The 24719-nt window shown below is 35.8% G+C and overlaps 1 protein-coding gene across 13 annotated transcripts in view; it reads right to left on the bottom strand.

Annotated features, from left to right (window-relative positions):
• The window catches only part of KDM6A (lysine demethylase 6A), a gene marked incomplete at both ends in the record, with an annotated part of 179318 nt that overhangs the window by 121540 nt on the left and 33059 nt on the right, over window positions 1–24719 (bottom strand). For 12 of the 13 annotated variants that reach the window (XM_084259185.1, XM_084259191.1, XM_084259193.1 and 9 more), the window contains one exon: window positions 4726–4834. The exons of the other annotated variant lie outside the window; for it this stretch is intronic. In XM_084259185.1, coding sequence (XP_084115311.1) covers window positions 4726–4834 — 109 coding nt within the window. The remainder of the gene's footprint in view (window positions 1–4725; window positions 4835–24719) is intronic. 13 annotated transcript variants of the gene reach the window in all.

Here is a 24719-nt window from a genome sequence, read left to right as displayed (position 1 = left end):
CAGTGGGTTAGTCTATGGGTAGGAATTCTAAGAGAAGGGAAGCAAAGCAAAGAAGGACAAATAAATCTGTCGTTTGCAATGACTATCATCGTTAGGTCAAAACAAGTTGTGGTTGCCTGAGGTTATTAAGTGAATAAATTTCTTTCATTTTCTGTTTTATTTGAGGTGGGACTGAAAGGTTATTTTTATACCCTGAGATAGGTATCTCAGAGAGCTTATATTAACTGCTTCACTGCATATAAATAACTGATGTACTTAGTTCTCTAGCACCTTTTTGCCATTTCAAATCTGTAATTGCCTAAAAACATCTTTCCTTATATGTAGCATTAATACATCTGAAAAACCCTCTGGCCAGCATCCCCCACAACAGACCTTTGCTCCCATGTCCCCCTTTCCAGAGGTCTGAAAAGATTTAAAATTACAGAAACTAGTAGATAGGAAGTTGAAAAGCAAAGAAACAAATAATCCTTTTACTCCTGTTTCAGCATGATGAACCTACTGAAATCTCATATTTACTACTTCTTAGTCATTAAAATAATATATTCTTTGAGGTTTTGGTAGCTCACATTTGGCTTACGATAAGAGACAGTAGCAGGCTTCTTTATGTTCCTTCAATGTGTCCTTCCACTAGCTTTCCAGTTCTTGAAGCTACTGCAATGTTTGCAACATGCCTGGACGTGGGCCTCTGACAACCTGGATTTATGGTGGTCACTATTTTGCTTCCTTGGTTATTTTCAATTGAAATGCCCAGCAATGGGTACATGGAATAAAATCAATGATTGCCAAATTACAGTGAGAGGGAGTGGAGGTACTAGTGATTCTTGTTTTAATATCAGTTTGAACAATACTAAATACATTTAAAAAGAAGTGATATGGAGAAAAGGGACAATGACAATGAAAGTATCAGCTTTCAGAGAGATACGTAACATTCATCCCATGACTATTATATGCGAGTATATGTCAGTATTCTGATTTTTTATTTCATTTTACTTTATATTCTAGGGTGGTATTATCATTTATAAAGACAAAGAAACCTCACCAACATTAGCAACTCTTGGCTATTAACTTGACCAAACTATTTGTAAATGCTGAGGAATAGAAATAAAACCTATTTTGTCTAAAAGTGACAGAAAATGCAATAATCAACCAATTACTTGAGGGAAGAAAGACAAGGGAAAAAATCCATCTTAGGCTGGAATTTCAAGAATTTCTAGTTTACCAGTGACCATAAAGAAACTATTTTGAAATGTTTCGAGGTGTTCATTCTAATGTCAGTAGTAATTCATTATTGTATCTCCTACAACTAATTATTTTTACTCTGAAATCCTTACTATCCACCAAAGATTCTTTTCTCATAATTTCTTTCTTTGAAGTAATTCACTAATTGATTTTCTAAGCAACTGATTTACTTTAATGCTGTCCTCTCTTTTAATTGGCCACACATATTTACTGACATTGATATATAATTTTTATTAAACAGCTCCCTGAAATCCATCTCATATATTCACAATATATGCTTGTTCTTCATTCGGTTCATGGTTCTCTAACCTAAAGAAATCACTGCACCACTTTCATGGCTTAATGTAGTCTATCTGACAGTTCCATCAGCTGTTTGGTACAGCAGCGGTTAAATGGATTAGCTTTGGGGTTAGGAGTGGAGAGCAGGTAACGGTAGACACCTTGTGAAGAACCATTCAAATCCCACTTCAAGGAAGAACTACTGGGAGTCCTGAAGAAAGACTCTAGTAATGAGTTGCCTTAGATACAGAGAGACGCCTTTCCCAAGGTCATAGTCCTTCTCAGCTTGGCCCCTATCCTATACTGAATGGATGGAGTATAAAAGCCTCATTATCTTGGTGCAATTGGGTGTAGCTCTGAAAAGTCATTCTAATTCCATAGTGCTCATGGAGTTGGCCAAGACTGTTGGGATTAACTTCTCCCTCTGTCCAATCCTTGTTGCATCTCCCACCTTCCACAGGTGTTGATTTTAAAGACACTTATTACTAAAGATTCCTTATGCTGAACTCCCTTCAGAGGAATCCAACCTATATTAGGTTAAATGCACTGAGCCTCCATTTTCCCAACAATCTTCTAGCCAATTACAATTTCAGGGTAAATTCCTAAAAGCCAAATAACCAAATCAAATGACAGAAAATGTTTTGAAATTATTCATATATATTACCAACCAGAAAGCGTAAAAAAAAATTTTACAAAGCCTTTTATCTTCTGCTTCAAATTCATCTGAGATAAATGATAACTGAAGAATACTACCTGCACATCAGACATTTTTAGGAATTGCTGTAAGACAGGAAGCAAACAGGATCAGAACAAATAAAAACCAAAGTCTAAAATGTACACAAAAAGGGTTCTGTCATTTGCTACTGCAAAGGTAGAAGTGGTTTTGCTGAAAGAACCCCAAACTTGGAAAATCTCACACAGAAAAAAAGGACTCAAAGGCAATAAAAAAACTATCTTCAAAATAACAGGTTCAATGTTCCCCACATACGTATATTCCTGAACAGTTTATTCACTTGTTTACTGCATGATTTTACTTCCCAAAGTGTTACAGTTTATAATTTATTCTCTAAAAATAAGTACCTATTTGGCTGCAGTTGAGGTTCTTATATTATTTCCAAAGAAAGAAAGCAACAGCCTGAGGTAACAAATTTTCCCACAGAGGATGCAAAGAAAGCAGAACCCTGTTACACCGTTGGTGGGACTATAACTGGAACAGCCATTTTGGAAAGCAATCTGGATTTACCTTAAAAAATTAAAAGTGACAATACCATATGACCAGCAATCCATTCTTGAGCATCAATCCCAAGAACATGAAACCATCAACTCGAAAAATATATGTTCTACAATGCTTACTGCACCATTATTTATAATAGCTAGGACTGGAAACAACCTAAATGTCCTCTGACAGAGGATTGGATTAAGAAGAAATGGTATTATCCCCACAATGGAATAATATTCAGCCATAAAAAAGATGAAATGTTGCCATTTAAAGCAAAATTAAAGCAGTTCAAGTGAATTATGTGCATTAAAGCAAGTCAGAATGGTAAAGACAAATACTGGACATTTACAAAATGGATGATTTGAAAATACTTATAAAAACTAGCAGGCAGTAATGAATGAAGTGAGGCTTCTGAACTTGAGCAGCAGAAAGGGTCTAAGGGATGTAAGACGACAGTGGGAAACAAAAAAATTAAAGATGCCTTCCCATATACTGGTTGGTAAGATGATAATGGTGGGGGGGGGATATTGGGGGGATGATGGACAGCTGCTAGAGATTGACTCTAGTTTTGGACTTTCAGAAAGACACAAAATAGAAAAAATTCAAAATATTTAAAAAGAATGTTTTAAGTGAGAATATGAGTAATAAAGCTTAAAGAGAATTAAAAAAGATACATAAAAAAGAAGCCATTAACTTGAAATACATACACACACACACACACACACACACACACACACACACACACACGAGACCGTATATGACCAATAAACGGCAAGGGCATATAACCCAATGTGCAAACCTCATTTTCAAGTCCGGGCCTCTTGTTTATATGTTCTCAAATTAGTGTGCTCTCCAAGAAAAAGATACTACACTTAAAAATTAGATTGCAAGCAATTATATATAATATTGTACTTTAAATTAAGTTACTTAATTAAAATATTTTAGAGTATTATAATTATAATTATTAATACTTATTATCTTGAAACCATTTTGCTAAGTACTAACCAGTTTCACATAGCAATCTCCAAAATGCTGAACTATCACTACCCCCCAATTTTGCAGATTAGAAAATGCTCAAGGATGTTTATATAACCTGTGAAAGGTAATGCAGCTATAACAACAGAGTTGAGCTGGAAAATAAATCAAACTCCATGCTCTGTCTCAAAATAAAACTGCATTTTCATTAAGAGTACATTCACTTGATCTAACACAAAGTGGCATAATAAATCACCAACATTAAACACTAACAATCCTTCGCTGTAGTTCTGAAACAACCTGCCAGTTGTTCTATCCACTAAACATTTGTTAAAAACAAACATAATGCATCTATCCACTCTACATAAGAAGTTCACTGTCCTCAAAAGGTTAAAATGCCCTTGCTTATAAGGATACAATGGGATTTTTGTGTGTGTGTTTTGTTTGTTTTTTTTTTGCTATTCATTTTGTCTTTGATATGGGAGGATGTTATTTCTTAGAGGGAAAAAAATTTCAAATGGGAAATGAAATTGTTTTATATAATCCTTAAACTCATGTGACCATCACTCTACATTACTTACCTTTACAATAAATGGCTACAAATCAGGTTTTCATTGAAATATTTCCCAGCTAACACGGAAGCTTCCTGACCAGGATAAAGAAGGAAAATGCTGAATTTGTGTTACTTTTCCAAAGTGTCCATCAATGGCCTACTTGCTACTACAAGTAACAATGGTAGTTTTATAAAGGGCTGGAATTCTTCACAAGGCATAATAAAATGGCAGTGCACATGTAGGCAGTTAGCTTAACTGAATTATTAACTCACTGATAATTTACATGGAGGCACACGAACATTTCACATTTCCATTTACTCCACTTTTCTTTCTCATTGTTTAGAATATTCACAAGCTTACAATTTCTTAAAAGTGCCCTTGATAAAGGCAGAACAAACAATTGCAACTATTTTAAATACATATATAGTGAAACAGTAGTTAACAAGGGGGAAAAATTACCTTTTGGATAATCTTCCAATAAGAGGTTGAAGTGACCTAATTGACAAAAGAAATCAGACTCCACTTTTCCTTCAGCTTTTAAGATTAGAGATTCGTAGCAGCGAACAGCCTAGAAATAAAAAATACAAACATTTAAGAAAAAGACAAAACCCTAAAATGCAGTTCCTTCCTGCTAATGTATATATATCCTCCATTTAATCACCCAAGAAATCAATATTTTGCACTTCTACCACAGACATATTCAATGCAGTGTCTTTAGAACACCTAAGTATTTTTAAAACTAGTTATAGCATTAAGTGCTTTTCTTGTCAACAGCATGGAAAAACTTGCCAAATAAGATACTGTAGGAGGGCTTTACAACTTTATTCAAAAGTTGCAAATCTAAACTATTACTATGGTCCCTGTTGTTATAAACAATATCCATCTTTCCCACAGATAGTAAGAACTTCACATAATTATTTGAGAATTCACTCTCCACAATAACAGCTACCATTTATACTGAAACACTACTTTTTGTCATAATCCCTACCAGTTTAAACTACCATCAATTGTCTTTCAATTGTCTTCCCATGATATACTTTAATCCCACCAAACTAATTGTTTCTAATCTTACCCTACTCTAATACATGCATATGCACTCACTGTTTTTTCCCTAAAGAAAACAAACACACACACAGAGTAAGGATCTCCTTCTTGTTGTGTAATCAGGAGACTGCAAGAGAGTTCTGGAGTCTGACAAATTCCAATTGTCATTAGCTACAGGAGATTCTGGGGAACTTAACCTCTCTTGACTCAGTTTCCATAGCTAAAAAAAGGATTCAAATTAGAAAACTTCTCTAGGGGGTTATCACAGTGATTAACATATAATAGGTACTAAATAATTGTTTATTTTGCTTTCCCTTAGGTAAGAATAAAGCTCTCTTTCAAAATTGTTTCAGTCTTCCTAATAAAATTTTATCAAAATTTCCCAGTTTTCATGACCAAAAAAAACTTTGTAACTGTGTACAGTGAAGGACATTAACTAGACTCATTGTGATAATCACTTTCCAATAAATACAAATATCAAATCATTATGCTATGTAACTGAAACAAATATAATATAATGTTATGGGTCAATTATATCTCATTTTTTTAGTAAAAAACTGAATTGAGATGTTTTTCAAAATTGCTGACAATTTACTCTGCAAAGATGTTATATGATAGTGTGTCCTGGAGTCACCTAAGAAACATGTATAGTTTCTCAAATACTTGGGTATACGTCCAGATTTGGTGCAACAGAGAAAAGAACTAGAACAGCTAAATTCAGCTTCAATTGTTAAAGTTATCTTTTCACCACCACTTCAAGAGCTTTTGATGAGATAAGAAAATATGATGTGGGATGGAGTGCCCACTTAAACTGTCTTGGTTTTTCTTCTCCCGCTAAAATACAGTGTTTGATGGAGCGTTTCAAACTGTATACCCTGAAATTTACCTATCCAAAGCTCATACATAAATACTCAATAATTTTGGAAAAGCCATTCTAAACAAGGCAAATCCTGGGATGATTATATTATCCTTAAAATCTAAAATTTACAAAACGACTATCTTCGGTTCTTATTCTACTCTAATCTAAATGTGCATATGTACCAAATCACAATCACTGAAAAATCAATCATTCTGCTGCCCTATAATTAAAAGAGTCTGAATGCTACACAGAAGTCTCAGAAATTACTATAATTTACAGGCATGGAATTCCAAGATGCTCTTTATTTAAGTCATATATAATCCTATCTGGCAGACAGAATACAAAAATACAGTTAATTTCAGTGCTTCTAATATCAGAGAAATTCATAAAACTATTGGACTACAGTATGACAATGCCTAATTTCATATTTGAAAAATGTGTGACTTTTGTAAGCTAATAATGCATTGTAAATTAAGCGTTCATTAAAAGTTATTGTCTTTGTTTTTTAAACTCAGGAAGATATTGGGAAACTCCTACACCCCCCTCTGAAAATTTGTGTCTTATGGGTATTAAATGATAAGCAAATATAGTTTTGTGGTGAAAAAGGATTCCGGGTACAAACCTTAAGAATTTTTCCTTAGTGACCTAATAACATCCTATATTGCCCATTAGTCATACCTTGATGACATTATCATGATCATCTACTGCCTATCTTGCATTTGCTATGAAATAAAGGAATGCATTTAAAATGAACGCTATAATGTAACTCTGAAACTCATGAAAAATAACACCATGTAAAAACCAATCCATATACTCAGGCTTGATGAACAAATTCATAATAATTTCCAACAGAGCCTGTATGAACCTACCAACTAATGTTGATAGTCAAAAATGATGCTGAGAGAGTCAAATATCAAGCAAGCAAAAGGGCAAAATAAAATTTCCAAGTGCCGGTAACATCATTTCATAGTGAAGCTTCATGAATTCATTTGAAATTTGAGGTAAACTCTGATAGTAAAAACAGACAGCTACTAACAACTTTTAACGAGGTTTTAAAAGAAAATGGCAATAAATTTCTAATACATCTAATTTATATTTACCTAGAATAAAACAGTACTATTATTTTTACTCAAAAGGCTGATAAACATAGTTGTTTAGAGTTAGAACTAAATTCAGGTAAACTACTATAAAGCAAAATCATTTGCAGTAAAAAGTGTTAATTTCACATTCCTGTGTTTAATTTTAAGCAAGCACATGTAAAATCATCCCTCTAAAGAATATGTGTGTTTATACAAACATGTAGAGAAGAAGGACTGGAATATAAAACCAATGTTAAAAATATAAGACCTATAGTTGGGACATACACTTTTTATTTTGTTCGTTTTACTTTTCTATTTTCTATTTTCCATAATTAGTGTACAGCATTTCTATTCTTACAAGTCATTAAAGAATTATGCTTTCTGCTAGGATTCATCCTACCTTTAGTGTTAAGATAATAATGTAGCTACAAGACACATGTGGCCATTGAGCATATGAAACATGGCAAGTAAAAAAATGAATATTGATGATTTCATTTTAAATTTTATTTAAATAGGCATGTCTAACAGACAGGTAGGCATAGTTAATTTTTAAAGGTTAAAAACAACTGTATTTTCAATCCACATGTTAAATATTAGAAAAGCAAATTTCTTAATGTTTATAAATTAAAAGTCTATAAAAAATACTGTGATATCTTAAACTGGGGATGAGCAACACTCTCCACAAAAATCATTTTCAAATTCTATATTATTTATAGTTAGTAGCTTACACATCTATAATCCTTATCAACTACTGGAGAAAACACTGAAAATGAAAGTAACAGTTCAACATTAAATGCCAGAAACGAAAGAGAGGAAACTAAGATCCTTCCAGCTAGGTAGAAAATGTACATTTCTTCCTCCCATTATAGTGTCATTTTCCACAATGTTCAGTATAATTTATGCTCAGTACCTGCTTTGTTTTTAACATATGAAAAATCAGTTATCTCAGAGTAATAACTTTATCATCACTGTCTAGTCCTAAACTTGAACAAAGTTTAGAGCTCATGACCACAGAAATGAAAACTATTTTTTTTTAATGTTAAGCATAGAAGTCTTTTATGATGAACCTGGCCACTGTCTAGCTATAATACAGCACTTGCTAATATTGTACAATTGTTAAATATAGGCAGCAACTTTTAAATGATTTTTTTTCCATTTTAAAAAGTCATCTTAATTGGGTAACAAGTGATAAAGTTAATGCAGATTTAAATACTCCAATGTTTTTAAATGAACCAAAACTTTTAGACTGAATAAAATAAAACCAAGCATGCAGTCCTTTCATAATTTCTGAAATAAACACACAAGATGAGTTACCAGTCAGCAGACTACTTACAAAAAAATTCATGAAATATGGCTATGAAAAAAGTATTCACAGCACAAGCTAATAAATTATACAAATCAGCACCAATAATCAGCTCACAAAGGTTTAGGCTGACCACATCTCTAACACTATCATCAGTTCCAAGTACCACATTTTAACAGGTAGTATAACATACAAAAGGCTGTAAGTGTAATGAAGGAGGTAGAAAGTGTCCTATAGAAATTATTTTAAGTGAGTTTAGATGTAATTCTACTCATATTTTTAAAAGTGTCACTTAAGAGACAAGCTTAATTGTACTTTGCATAACTCAGATATCAGGCCAATGAATAACTTACCAGTAAGTTTAATTCTGTTCTATCACAAAGGAGGAGAAAAACTCAACTATGCCAAAAATTAAATGGATCATTTTTGGCTCATATCAGTTAAAGAATTAAAACATAAATTACTAAATATCTAGTGGGTATTATAAAGTAGACTCCTTACTTTGGGAACAACCCTGAAGACCATTTTTTAGGGATTTCTTGAGTTTCTATGCTATAACCATAAAATGTGTAATATTTCCAGTACCAAAGTCTAAATAAGCATAACTGCCCTCTCACCTTCTCCCAAAAAAACCCTAAAAATGTTTGCATCGTTAAAGTTTATATCCTTCCCAGAAATGAATCTCATAAGTCAGAAGAATTCTTTCCCCTTCCAGGCAGTCAGCAATGCCTTTTGCCTAGCTGCTTTAAAAACAAATATACTTAGGAATTTGAAAAGGTTGAAACTACCTAGTCTAACTCATTTTTTGAAATTTCAACATTTTTTTAATGAAAAAAGACCAAACTTGCAGACTTTACTTAATTTCAATTACTACTTTTGAAGTAAAAATTTACACATCATCAATTCTAAAGGATATATATTGAAAAGTCTCCCTCCCAATCCTGACCCCAGTCACCCAGTTCCTGTTCCCAGAAGCAACAAATGCTCTAAAATGTCCACTATATTTAAGATTATTTTACACAGGGCCTCCCCGGTGGCGCAGCGGTTGAGCGCTGGGTTGCGAAGCTGCCTGCGGCCTCTGCGGCGCTGGTTCGATCCCCGGCTGCTCCCCGGCCACCGGAGGAGGATCCCACATGGTGCGCAGACCTCTCCTGCCACCCGCTGCTCCCCTCAGCAGTGTACTTCAGTCCCTCTGCCTGCTCTGCTCCCCACTCTGGCTCTGGTGAATTCTCTCACCCTCCCGCGCTTCTGACTGTACCCAGCGCATGTATAAACAAAACAAACAAACAAATATAATAAATAAATAAAAACATGCCTCTATAAAAAAAAAATTTTAAAAAAAAAAGATTATTTTACACAGACGGAAGCACATATTTTTCCTACTTTAGTATTAATATTTACATATGTCTATATGAGCACTGTTCTATAACTTGTTTCAGATTCTAGGTGTCCCTGATGCCCCTTCCCTTCCCCCCCTTTCCTCTCTCCCTCTCTCCCTCTCCCTCTCAACAGAACCGCTAATTTAATTAGGCACATGGTTACACAGAATAAATACTGGGATTCCAAGTCATTCTTGTGGGTTGCCCTGGTGATTAAATTGTAGTCACTGGATATAAGGAAATGACAAGTTCTGTTCAACCTTTCCCTCACCTTAGCTGGAATCCATCTTTAACCAAAAGTTAAGGATGATGAGTAGAAAAACAGAATCCTAAATTCCTCGAACAGTAGAGTTCCAGAGCAGCCTGGAATTGACTGCCTCAGAGAATTCTTGTGAGAGAGAAACTAGTTCAGCAAATCCTTAAATAATGGCATTTTGTTCAAAAGTTGCTTCATTGTTAACACTGATGAAGAGGGGTAAGAAAGACTGATTTCCCAGGCTGAGGCCACTGTCTGTGGGGCTCCAGTCTGGCTCTTACAATATGTGGAGCTTGCATGTTCTCACCCTCATGGGTTTTCTGCACATATCTGGCATCCTCCCATATCCCAAAGATGTGCACATTAGGTTAACTGGTGTGTACAAATTGTCCTAGTCTGAGAGGATATGGCTGTACATGCATGCTGGAATAGCCTCCTACCCAGGGTCGGTTTCCACCTTGTGTCTGAAACTGCCACATTTAGCTCTGTCCAACCATGACCCTGAACTAAAAACCATTGTTGAATATTAGAAAAGTTTTGGGTTTTTATTTAGAAGCTTGGTGACATTTCTGCGAGCAGAAATATGCACCAATTAGCCTACAGGTTTGTTTTATGTTGTTTCACTAAAAGTCAGTTTTCAAGAACCCTTTGACAATGTTAAGTGAGGGCTTACTATAGGCAGCCCCCTTTCTTCATTTAAATTTTTAAAAAAGCAGCCTAATGAAATAATCATGAACACATACGAAAAGGATGACAGGGGCCTCCCCGGTGGCGCAGCGGTTGAGCGCTGGGTTGCGAGGCTGCTCACAGCCTCTGCGGCGCCGGTTTGATCCCCAGCTGCTCCCCGGCCACCGGAGGAGGGTCCCACATGGCACGCAGACCTCTCCTGCTGCCCGCTGCTCCCCTCAGCAGTGTACTTCGGTCCTTCTGCCTACTCTGCTCCCCGCTCTGGCTCTGGTGAATTCTCTCACCCTCCCGCGCTTCTGACTGTACCCAGTGCATGTATAAACAAAACAAACAAACAAACAAACAAATAAATAAATAAAAACATGCCTCTATTAAAAAAAAAAAAAAAGGATGACAGGAAGTTAAAAAAAAAAAAATCCAGTTAACTATCACCCACACCTAACAATTTAGAGAAGATACAAGAACTTAAACATCTGTTACTCTACCATCCTCCAATTTTCAACTAATTTGTATCTCTTACAACAAAACCAATGTAACAAAAATTAGGCAGATCAGTCTTGATCCTTAAATTCTTGGCCTCTCAGGACCCACTGTGTTCAGTGGATGTACTGGATGCTAATGAAAAAGTAAAATCAGCATAAAAAAACTATCACAGCACCATAAATATCATTCTTTTGGAATCAACTACTGAAAACGTTTTGCTATTACAAAATAGTCTCAGCTATATATTACTAGATAATTTATTAATTCAGGTGTTGATAACTAGTATTTGAACTCTTAATATGTAGCAAGCACTATTCTAAGCACCTTACATATTCTTATTCATGTAATCCTCACAATTACTCTACAAAATAGGGTCTATTACAATAACTATACCTACTCTACAGATAGGAAAACTGAGGCATAGAGAAAGTAAATCCTGTGCTCAAGGTCACACAGTTACTAACACTTATTAGCAGAGGCTGGATTCAAATAGTATGGACTCCAAAGCCTCTGAGCAGTAAGTAAGGTGTTCCCTTCAAGTCATGCATAATCCCCAAGAATAAGGGACTCTAAACAGCTCTTCCTCCCTCTTAAACTCTTAATTCTTCCACAACTCTACCACCACACCAAGCAGAAAACCAACACATAAGATTGGCACTTCCTGCTCCCACCATCCCACAGAAAGGTTTAACCAGCCAGCCTCTATTCTTTACCATCTCACCTTACATTTAAAGAAAAAAAAAAAAGAAAAAACCAACCACCACCAAATTCCCATATTCAAAAGTATATAAATGATAATATACCAGTTCTGACAAAAAGTTGTGTACATCTGGGAAATGTTAAAGAGTCTACCTTAACTTCTTTGTATCTTCTGAATTATATCTCCTTAGTTTACTCTAGTATTGTTATTTTATCTTTTTAGTATCTATGGCAAATAAAGGCCAAATGCAGCTGCAACAAAGCAAACTAAGTTGTACCTACTCAACTGTCAACAAACTGCCAGTTTAAAACTTCTAAAATTGTTGATGATGCAGCCAAAGGAACTAATGAATTCTACATGAACATGCATACACATGTACACACCAACGGCCAATGTTAAATTTTTAAAAAGCTGTGTATCAAAACAATTAATTTACTTTCCAAATAATTTTTTCCTATGCCATCTTAAATGTAACGTTGTGTACATGGGGTATACTTAAGTACATTATTTATACAGCCTCCTTTTTTCAATTAAGCATGTGAATTAAGTCTTAATTTTTAAAATAATTTATATTTAAAATTTGGAAGGAGGGACCTCCCTGGTGGCGTAACGGGTTAAGCACAGCATTACGAAACTATCCAAAACCTCTGCAGCACAAGTTCAATCCCCCAGCTGACAGGGGTGCTACCAACATGGCGCAGCAGACCTCTCCTGTCTTGCCCTCTGCTCTCCTCAGCAGTGTATTTCAGTTTGTCTGCCTGTTCTGTTCCTCACTCTGGCTCTGGTGAATCCTCTCACATCCCCCCACCCCCTGCACCTCTGGGCCTATACCCCAGTTCTTGTATGAATAAATAAATCTTTAAAAAAAAATAAAATAACAAAATTTGGAAGGAGAGCACAAGATAGAATTTCAGCGTACTGACTTCTGTAAATAAAGCCCAAAGTGACACAGCAATTTCCTGTATAAAGCAACAGGCATAACACCCTATATTTTACTTCATTTGCTTGCTGCTCCATAGGGTCTATTATTTATCTAGAGGAAAACATAGGCAATCTGACAAGCAATCTTTCACCTTGTCATTCCAGCTGTACATTTAATTCAGAATTCCAAAAATTTAGAAACAGGAAGAAAGCCATCTACAATACAACAAAATTATGTAAACGGAAGATAAAAGACTCCCTGTTATGATTGTTATAACTTGGGTACTTGTTATAATATGTGCAGCTCAAATTAATATCTTTGGGAACAAAGTATGCACTCATTTGCCTTAAACACACTTCTAAAACAGAAAATGCATAAAAAAGGAAGAATCAAACCTTTTAGGTTCGAATAAAGATGCTGCATTTAAAAACATGAGCACCACTGAAAATAAGCTGCTTTTAATTCTACATCTTCTAATATTTAGAAGGCACTTTGGTGTGTTTATTATAAATAAACAATCCTAAAACTAAAGAAATTGCAATACAATAAAGGTCCTTCCCCAAAGATAGCTCCTTAGAGGGGAAGAAAACTTTATATACCTTTCCAGACTTTTCTCTGTACATGAGCAAATAATCCAAATCTTTGTATGTAGATTTAGGAATTTCTTTCATTCAGTATATTATTAACAACTTACCATACCATATCAAAACATATAAATCTACACTAAAATTAATACCTGCACAGTATTTTACTAGCAGTTAAGTTATAATATATTTCAACTCAAGAATAGTAATTGGTTGTTAACCAAGTTTTACCATCAATTACTTCCCAATGAACATATAATTTGGCCAAGTTATGTTTCTTTAAGATAAAGTGATGACAGTCGAATAGAGTGCACAATTTAAGCTTTTGATAATCCCACCAGCAAAACTAAACCAATATAATCTATCAGCAAAGCTTATTTTCAGTTCTTTGATTATTATTCACTAATTACTCATTGGCTAAGTTTATTATTTCTTTCATGAACTATCAATCTGTCCATAGATTGTACCTATTTCTCTACTGGATTATGAATAGTTTTTTCCTGATTTGTCAGGTACTATTTATATACAGAATATTTTTATATAATGTGTTCTTATTAGAGAGACTTTCTTCCAAGTTTGCATTTGCCTGTGAACTTATTTTTACAGTTTTTGCCATACAAGGTTCCCTATTTTCTCAAAATTACCACTTCCTTTACAGTGTAATTAGAAATTATATTCCTCAATATAATTAGAAAATCCCCAGATCATGACATGATCCACCAATATTTTCTCGTATTGTAAAGAAAGAGCCTAATTACAATTTTCTTTCCTGTACAATTTTGAATGGCCAAACACGATTGAGGATCTGTGTCCCTTTCTTCATGAACTAAAAAATCTTAACATATATCACTGCTGTTTCTGAGATTTATATTTAACTTCCAAAGCTTTCCTAAAAATGTACTGGGAATAAGTAACAGTAGTGCTGAGACAGCCTCAACCTCTGGCGCTGCCAGGCAAAAAACAGCCATGGGCAGCCAGAACCTCTCAGTCAGAAGCCTGATTTATGTACAAACACCAATCTTAAGTGCTTTCAACAGTTTCTCCCAGTAATAGTACAAACTATCATTTTTTCATGCGAGCCAAAAAATGAAAAAGGCTGGGAAATACTTCCATATCAGACAACTACTGTGCTGAAAACGAAAAAATGTCAGACAAAACACAGCATCCATGTATGTAACACACAGTTCTTAGTGTGAACTTAACCTAGAAAGTAAGAAAAAAACTGGCTATGGGGGAGAAGGGGGGAAAGAAAACTTTATAGAGGCAGGGATAGAGCACTGAAGCAACTTTTTGCAGTGGGGTCATTTGAAAGCCAGTTTAGAGGCCTCAATCAAAAGGAGAGAACACAAAGCCTGGGGACAAGGCAAGAAGAGTGGTCAAATAAGATATACTTCATTATAACACTGAGACCTAAATGGGCTATACCTTTGATCTAAGTGTAAACTAAAAAGAGGTCAAATAAATTATCTAATATTACACCTAGAGGAACAAGAAAAAGAAGAACAAATGAAACAGTCAGTAGAAGGAAGCAATAAAAATTAGAGTATAAATACACGAAATAGAAAGCAAAAATCCAGTTGAAAAGATCGACGAAACCAAAAGCTGGTTCTCTGAAAAAATGAAATTAGACAAACATTTAGCTAGTCTCACAAGTGAAAGAAAGGGAGTTCTAATAAACAGAATCAGAAACAAAAGAGAAGTTACTACAGACACTTCAGAAATAGAGAGGATCGTAAGAGATTACTATGAATGCCCTAATGCCAACAAACTGGAAAACCTGCAAGAAATAGGCAAATTCTTGAAAACATACAATTTTCCAAGACTGAAGCATGAAAAAACAGAAATTTTGAACAGGAAGGAAATTATAAGCAGGGAAATTGAAAGCTAGTGATTTCTACCAAACCTTCAAAGGGAGCTAATACCTATCCTTCCCAAACCCTTCCAAGAAATTGAGGAAGAGGGAAATACTCCCCAAACACATGTTAAGAGACCAACATTACTCTAATACCAAAAGCAGACAAGGACATCACAAAAAAAAAGAAAACTACATATTAATTTCCCTGATAAACATAGATGCAAATATCCTTAACAAAATCTTAGAAAACCAAATTCAACATTATAACATTCTTACATCATTACCAAGTGGGATTTATTCCTGGGATGCAAGAATGGTTCAACATAATAAAAAAACAGTACATGGATAAAACATGTAAGTAAGAGACTTAATAAATAATTTTAGAATTAAACAGGTAGGAAGAAACTAGAGAATTAAATGAAAGTGGGTAGAAGGGTCAGTTAGATAAAGAGAAATAAGCAGGACCCTTGGTGTCTCAAAGAAAATGAAAAAAGAAAAACCTTTAAGGGTACAAGAATAGTGTATTTTGCAGAATGTTGCTGGAAGGTCAAGTAGGATAATAAGTAACATATAAACAACCTGCTGTGTGTCTAAAAGTAATCAGGACACAAGCAGCAATAGTAAAAAGCTACATAGAGCAATTAGTCTTGCTAAATAAGCAACAATCTGTAAGACAACATAAGAATATACAGACTAGTTCCTTAGTTCAAGACTAACTAGCAGATCCAGGAAGTATTGAAGTTAAAAAAAAAACAAAGGGTGGGGCCTCCCCGGTGGCGCAGCACTTGAGCACTGGGTTGTGAAGCTGCCCCCAGCCTCTGTAGCACCAGTCAGATCCCCCGCCGCTGGCAAGGGTCCCACATGGTGTGCAGACTTCTCCTGCCGCCCGCCCGCTGCTCCCCTCAGCAGTGTACTTCCTCAGTCTGCCTGTTCTGCTCTCCGCTCTGGCTCTGGTGAATTCTCTTACCCTCCTGCACTTCTGACTGTACCCAGTGCTTGTATAAATAAATGAATGAATGAATGAATGAATGAATGAATGAATGAATGAATGAATGAATGAATGAATTTTTTTTAAAAATGTTTATTTTAACACAGAGGTAGTTTGTTCTATTTCATCAGCCTACTGGATTATTTGATGGTATGGAAATTCTCATAGCTAGGAAAAAAGACCTAAGAAGTAGCTTCTGACTCAAGAGAAGACTACAAACTACCTCCATCTCACAGTTTTGGATTCCTTTTCATCATCCCAAATGCAAGCTTTAGGAGTTTAATAGCTGAGAAGACTAGGTGACATAAAACAATATGAGAAAAAAAGCTTTAAGACATTCATCCAACTAAAGACACCAAATAAGATGAATTTTTAATAGGATTTTAGTAGGCATTTGCATTTTATGTCTTTTTAAATGGGGCAAAAACTACATACAATTAAACTTACAATCCTAACCATTTTTAAGTGTACAATTTCAGTAGTGTTAAGTATATTCACAATGTTGAAACTATACCCATTTAACACTTATTTTCTCCTTCCCCCTAAAACTCCTTCCCCACACACCATCCTCAGTAAGCCCCTTTCTACTTTCTATTATTTTGACTACTTTATGTATTTCATGTAAGTGAAATCCTACAATATGTATCCTTCTATGACTAGTTTATTTCATTAGCATAATGTGCTCAAGGTTCAGCCATGTTGTAGCATGTGACAAAGCATCCTTTTTAAGGCTCCATATATATCCCATGATATGTATATACTACATCTGGGTTTGCTTTCATCTCTCTGCTATTGTGAATAAGGTTACAATAAACATAGGTGTGCAAATATCTCTTCAAGATTCCGCTTCCAGTTGTTTTGGATATATATCAGAAGTGGATAGCTGGATGAGATGAATTTTTTAAATGCCTTTTACTTTTAAGGTAGACAACCAAAACTTGAAATGGAAGAGGGTCTTAAGAAAATATAGCATTAAGAATTCAACTATAAAGGTAGCTTATAAACCACCTACATTTATTATTTATATTGAAGGAACGGGGGTAGAAACATTTGTTTTGTACGTAAGGTAAGAACATTTGTAGCATTCCTTTAATTACATGTATAAGATGTACAAGAGATAATTATGATTTATGTCCAATTTTTCAGATTGCTTCAAAGGAATGGATGAGTACCTGTAGCCACATATTCCAAAAAATTAAAGTGCCATATACCTTTAAACTTAACTGTAAATAGTTTAAAAGCACCTATAACTGATACTTTTCTACCCTTCAAGAGCACTTCACATAATTTCAAATGAGAATTTTAAAATATAAAGAACTAAATTGCATTTCAGCAAATATAGGACAAGCACACTTTTAAGTGAACATCTTGAATTAAATAGAATCCTTTTTCAGACAACAACCCAAAATTTACACTGCTTGGTAGAAATATAAAATGGTACGATCACTTTGGAAAACAGTTTGGGAATTTAGTTAAATATTTATCAACCAGGCGCAGCAGACCTCTTCCGTCTTGCCCGCTGCTCCCCTTGGCAGTGTATTTCAGTCAGTCTACCTGTTCTGCTCCCCACTCTGTTTGAAGAATCCTCTCACCCTCTGCACCTCTGGCCTGTACCCCAGTTCTTGTATGCACAAATAAATAAATCTTAAAAAAAATTTATCAACCAAAAATCAGCCATTTCACGCCTAGCTATTTACCCCAAAGAAAAGAATATATATGTCTTACAGAAGACTTAGAGAAGAAGAATGTTCAAAGCAGCTTTCTTTGTAATAACCAAAAACAGAATAAACAAATGAATTAACAAATTGTGGTATATCCATACCCTCAACTATTCAGCAATGAATGGGAATAAACTACTGATGCACACAACAATAAAAAAATAATTATGCTTAAAGAAACCGGGCACAAAGAGTACATACTTTATTATCTTTAGAAAATACAAGCTAATATAATGTGACACAAAGTCGATTCATGACTGCTTAAGGATGGTGGAGAGAGGCAGAAAAAGATATTACAAGGGTATGATTACATTTAGGGATGATGGATATAGTCCCTCTCTGTTGTATTGTAGCGATGTCTTTATGAGTGTATACATAAATCGATCTTACGAAATTATATATTTTAAGCAAGTACAGTTTACTGTATATCAATCATTGCTCAATAAACCTGCTTTAAAAAAAGGAAGAAAGAGGGGAATGGGAATGTGACAGCACAGCTAAATCACAGATTAATCAAGATAAAATGTTCCATGTGTACAGCCCCACAAAACGTTGGTATAGGCTCTCTTGAAAAAAAAACTTTGGCAGTTAGTTATAATGTTAAAGATACACTTAACATATGGCCCAGACACCCCTGTTTATCCTAGAGAAATGAAAACTTATGTTCCCTCAAAAAATCTGTACATGAATATTTATAGTAGATCCAACCTCAATTGCCAAAATGTGAAGACAATACAAATATCCTTTAATGAATAAATTGTGGCACATCCATACAATGGAATACTGCTCAGCACAAAACAAGTATACCATACATAATAACTCGGATGAATCTCAAGGACATTACGCTGAATGAAAAAAGTCAGTCTCAAAAGGTTATATACATACTGTATGGTCCTTCTATATGACATCCTCAAAAAGACAAAACTACAGTCATGGAGACAGACTGGCAGTCGCCAGCTTTATAGGATAAAAGGAACAAGAAGTCTCGAATGCACTTCTCAATAAATGAAGATTTTGAAATATCTGTTCTCTTCTTTCAATACTACCATTTTCAATGCCATTTTATGATTTTTTTTTAATTTTTTTTGCATGTTTTTATTTATTTGTTCGTTTGTTTTGTTTATACATGCACTGGGTACAGTCAGAAGCGCGGGAGGGTGAGAGAATTCACCAGAGCCAGAGCGGGGAGCAGAGCAGGCAGAAGGACCGAAGTACACTGCTGAGGGGAGCAGCGGGCGGCAGGAGAGGTCTGCTCTCCATGTGGGACCCTCCTCTGGTGGCCGGGGAGCAGCCGGGGATCGAACCGGCGCCGCAGAGGCCGCGGGCAGCTTCGCAACCCAGCGCTCAACCGCTGCGCCACCAGGGAGGCCCCATTTTATGATGTTTTAATAGAAATGTATACAGGACTTTTTTTCTTTGAAAAGAGATGGGGGAATGGAGGTGTCTCACCTGCCTTTTCTCATTTAAACTTCACACACCACCCCAAGAAATAGTATAGCTTTTAGTATCACCCTATTTGAGGAAAGTGAGTCATTGAGAGAGCTAAGTAACTTGCTGCGGGCAAAACAAGAATAGGCTGCAGCTCTCTGGCATCATACTACTGCATATTTCCAGTCTGGGAAAAGATTAAAATTCAAAATTCCAAGTACAATTTTATTTTTTTTAACGACTTATTTATTTTTATACAAGAACTGGGGTAAAGGCCAGAGGTGCGGGGGGGTGAGAGGATTCACCAGAGACAGAGTGGGGAGCAGAACAGGCAGACGGACTGAAATACACATCAGCTTTGAGTCTTTTTCTGTAAAATAATGTTACTATATGTAGTTCCTGACATACAGAGGTTTTTGACTTCATAATGGTGGGGGGAAATACACTTTCACTTAAAATTTTACTTGGGAGCCTCCCTGGTGGCACAGCGGGTTGGGCACAGCGCTGTGAAGCTGTCCACAGCCTCTGCAGCACAGGTTCAATTTCCGGCCGGCCAGAGAAGATACCCACATGGTGCGGCAGACCTCTCCTGTCTCGCCCACTGCTCCCGTCAGCAGTGTATTACAGTGGAAAATCAATCAAAAATGCTTAAAATTGGAAAATTCGTGAAGTAGCAACACAAGCATAGTATTTACAGATATGAAGGTAAATATGATCAGCATGAAGAAGCAAAATTTGGGAGAGAAAAATGAGAAGGGGCTAGGGGCTACTGTTTTATAGGCTTTTTCTGACTCTACATTATATGTATGTCATACACTTTGCTAAAATTTAAAAAAAAAGTTAATTGCAACTTACAAAAAGAAACAACGGACAGGTGAAAGGCCATTCCCATTCATGATATTCAAATGTGATAGATTAATACTTATATAGCATCTATTATGGACAACATATTGAGTGCTATAGATTTACTAATTCATTTAGTTACAATGGCCCTTACCCAGAGTTTATTTTATTATTATTATTATTATTCTCTCATTTTACAGATAGGAACACTGAAATGCAATTCTTGCCACAGGTCAAACTCCTGGTAAATAGCAATGTCAAGACTGGAAGAAAGCAGACAGACTGCCTCCAGAGTCCATACATTTAATCAACATCCTAGACTAGCTCAAAATTACTAGGTTAGGAAAGAATAATTAGTTTGGTAGGAGCAGTAAGAATACTAGAAGGCAACTAGAGAATATTACTAAAATTTCTCTCAACAGCTTTCAAAATGGTGCAAGACAATGATGATCTACGGTAGTGGACTAAGGTGATGGGTGCACTATGATGGTAATACCTGATGGGGGTACCCCAATATTACCTCAATTAAAAATAAATACATTTATCTTTAAAAAAAACTGGTGTAAAAAAAAAGACATAATTTCAATGTAGAAAAATATGTAAATATCTAACGAAAACACAAAAGCATGTGTGTGCTCATCCTCCTTTGTCAAACAATTATAAGAATCAGTCCTGAAACACAGAAAATGCACAAAGTAACATACACACAATATTGTACTAGCAGAAGACTAGACATATTAGAAAATCTAATATGAGAGAATACGTTGCAGTGTCAGGAGGGAGAGGTGGCTTGCTGACACCACAAGAACACCACATCCCCCACCCCATTTCTATATTGCTAACTACAACTGCTTTGTGCTTGAGATCTGGCTTGCTACAAAGAATATGGCAGCTGCTATCATGGTTCCTAGTAGATTATCCAGCTTGGATTTTAAACTTCAGGTCTCTCCTCTTCACACAGGCCTCAACCCTACCTATTTATTGCTTGTTCTTCCTGCTGGAAGGTGCCATGGACTCAATCTCCTGGCAATTCTGCTCTTAGGCCTTGCCTATCTAACTGGACTGGTACTCACAAGGAAATGGTTGATTTCAGAGTTTGACCAGGAGTTTGTATTTTGAAATCCGTATCTCCTCCTCCTTCCACTCCAACCCCCTTCTAAACCAATTAAAAATCTTTGTGCGTGCTAGAATCTGGTTACTTTGCCTTTATGCACATGGGTGGCATGAACCCTAGAATAGGTAACATGGGTTTTCCCCCTTTTAACAGTTTGGAGTCCCTGGGCAATCCTCACTTTTGCCTGTATCAGTTTTGGTTCCCTGTGCTTTTTCCCATCATCAAATAGACATTAGGAAGAATCATTAATAGACTTACTAAAACATAAATTCTTGCATACACATACGTATCCCAGGGCAATTAAATACATCTATAGACACTGTTAAAAAAAAATCCTTGAAACTGAATATTTAATAATGACACATCTCTTAAGATTTTTAGACAATGATGACTCAAGTCCAGTGACTGAGAGTAAGTCTACATTGGTTCACTGGTGGTTCACAGAAATCAATACATTACTGGTTTTGAGAAGTTCTAAAATAAAAACTAGATTTCCTAAATAAGTTTGGTCGATAGAATCCTTTTTGCTATGAAAACCAATTAAAATCTAATGCAACAACAGTGTTCCATGGAATGGTAGTAAAAAACCTTGGCCTAAAGTATGCATTAATGATAAATAAACGTATGGCCTCGAAACTAGAAATACTTGTGTTTGCAAAGAGACTGTATGTGGCACCTAATCCGAATTCTTTCGCTCCTACTATTCTTTACTCCCTTTTCATGACACATTACTCTACACCTCACATACTACCCAATTGAAGTAAAAAGTCTACAGGCCATTCCTGGGGTAACAGTAAATTAAAAATGGTTCTTATGAAGAAATATTCTACGTAAGCAGATTTAAAACAAACACAATATCAAAACTATAAATTTATTAAGGATTTTGTTTCTGATGAAAATGGAACAAGGGGTACTAGACTTACCATACTATAGTAACTAATAAACCAAGCAAAATATGTGAAACAATACTTTTTGACACTGGGAAACAAGTAATACTGAGTGGTGCAGAGAAATAGCTTACTACCTAGAGTTTCCATGCAATGGCAAAGGTAAAGGAATACCAGCAAAATGCAGTGTCCCAGAGGGTTAAGAGGAGGAACTGGGAATTTGGATAGGTCAAGACAGCTAGCATGCAAGATAGAAAATGAGAAGAGAGCTGCCAGAGAACACCCCAGAGATTTGTACAGACTCCCCCACTTGAGTATTCAGATGAGTAACAATAAGCACATGGAGGTGAAGAAATTAGCCTAGAACCACCTGAAACAAACAAGTGGAAAAATCCACATGGCCAAAAATAGATGCTGTTCCCACAAATAAGAGTGGAAAAACCTCATAATGTAAGGAGGGTAGTGAGAAGGACACTCCCTCAGTAGTGGAGCAAAATTAGCCTAAGTCTAGAGACTGCTCTTTTCCCACCTAACTAAATGCAAAAATTAAGTCTCTAAATGATTAAAATATTTTCAATTAGCTTAGCTGTATCCCAGGGGAAAAAACTCAAAATATTTAAAACAAAATATCCAAAAACCAACAAAATAAAAATTACTGTCTAACATCCAATCAAAGGTCACCAGACATGCAAAAAATTAAAAAACTACACTCCATTAAGAAGAAAAACCAATCAAATGAAAAATTAATCAGAATACAAATAATAGCATTGCACCCATATATCCCCTACAGCCAATAGCATAAAATCATAAACATGTTAAGGAGAAACACAAAAGCTGTATTAAAAAAATGATTCAATTGAAAATTACCTTGTATAGAGTAAAAATTGTATTTGATGGAATTAAGAGCAGATTAAATATTGCAGGAGAAAAAAATTAATGAACTTCAAAACACAGCAATACAAATTATCCAAAAGGAGAACCTGCAAGGGACAAGACTGAAAAACACATGAACAGAACATCAACAACCAGTATCAACTTTAGATAGTCTGATAATACAAGAAAATGGAATGCAGACAGAAAGGGGGGAATGACAGAAAATTATCTTAAGAATAGCGGAGGGCCTCCCCTGGTGGGGCAGCGGTTGAGCCTGGGCTGCCAGGCTGCCCACAGCCTCTGCAGTGCTGGTTCGTTCCCAGGCCGCCGGCGAGGGTCCCACAAAAAAAAAAGAATAGTGGAAAACATACCAACTTTGGAGAAACTATAAACCCACATGTTCAAGCTCAACAAATAACAAAAGCGTAAGAAACATTTAAAAAGCAATAATAATAACTGTAAGGCCTAACAAACCAAATTGTCTATATCAGCAATAAAAAGATAATCTTAAAAGCGTCCAAGGGGGGCCTCCCCAGTGGCGCAGCGGTTGAGCGCTGGGTTGCGAAGCTGCCCGCAGCCTCTGTGGCGCCGGCTGCTCCCCGGCCACAGGAGTAGGGTCCCGCATGGCGCGCAGACCTCTCCTGCCGCCCGCTGCTCCCCTCAGCAGTGTGCTTCGGTCCTTCTGCCTGCTCTGCTCCCTGCTCTGGCTCTGGTGAATTCTCTCACCCTCCTGTGCTTCTGACTGTGCCCAGTGCTTGTATAAATAAATAAATAAATCTTTAAAAAAAAAAAAAAAAGCGTCCAAGGGAAGGAGGCAGAGATACCTCATTTATTCATACAGGAACAAAGATGAAGACAACAAACTTCATCCACAAAACTATATATTGCACAATACAGTGAAGCAATACCTTTATAAAACATTGTAAGAAAAAGGTCAATCTGGAATTCTATATAAAGCCAAAATACGTTTCAAAAATTTTTAAAAATTGACCACAAAGAACTATGGGTGCTTTGATGGTAGGTGTGATGTGACAACATGCATCTGAATAGGTGTGAACCTACTCCCCTAAATTATATATAGTAAGCCAATGTCAGCTCAATAAAAATTCTAAAAAAAAAGGAGAAATACAAAGTATTGCAGACAAAGGCTGAAAGAATTACCTGCAAATTTTCACTACAAGATATGTTAAAGACAATGCATGATGGGCAGGGGAGGGCGGGGGGGGGGGATCCTACACTTCTATAATGGAAACAAGGTTGTAAACCAGCATAAATGCAATAAAAAACATTTTAAAAAATCACAATACACAAAAATCAGTAGCCTTCCTATATGCAAACAATCAACCTCAAGAGGAAGAAATTAAGAAAACATCCCAATTACAACTGCACACAAAAAAATTAAATACCTGGGAATAAAAGGAACAAAGGAGGTGAAAGACCTATACAAGGAA

Source organism: Talpa europaea, assembly GCF_964194135.1.
Source record: "Talpa europaea genome assembly, chromosome: X".
In the NCBI taxonomy this organism is placed as follows: Eukaryota; Metazoa; Chordata; class Mammalia; order Eulipotyphla; family Talpidae; genus Talpa; species Talpa europaea.
This window is presented reverse-complemented; position numbering and strand designations above follow the sequence as displayed.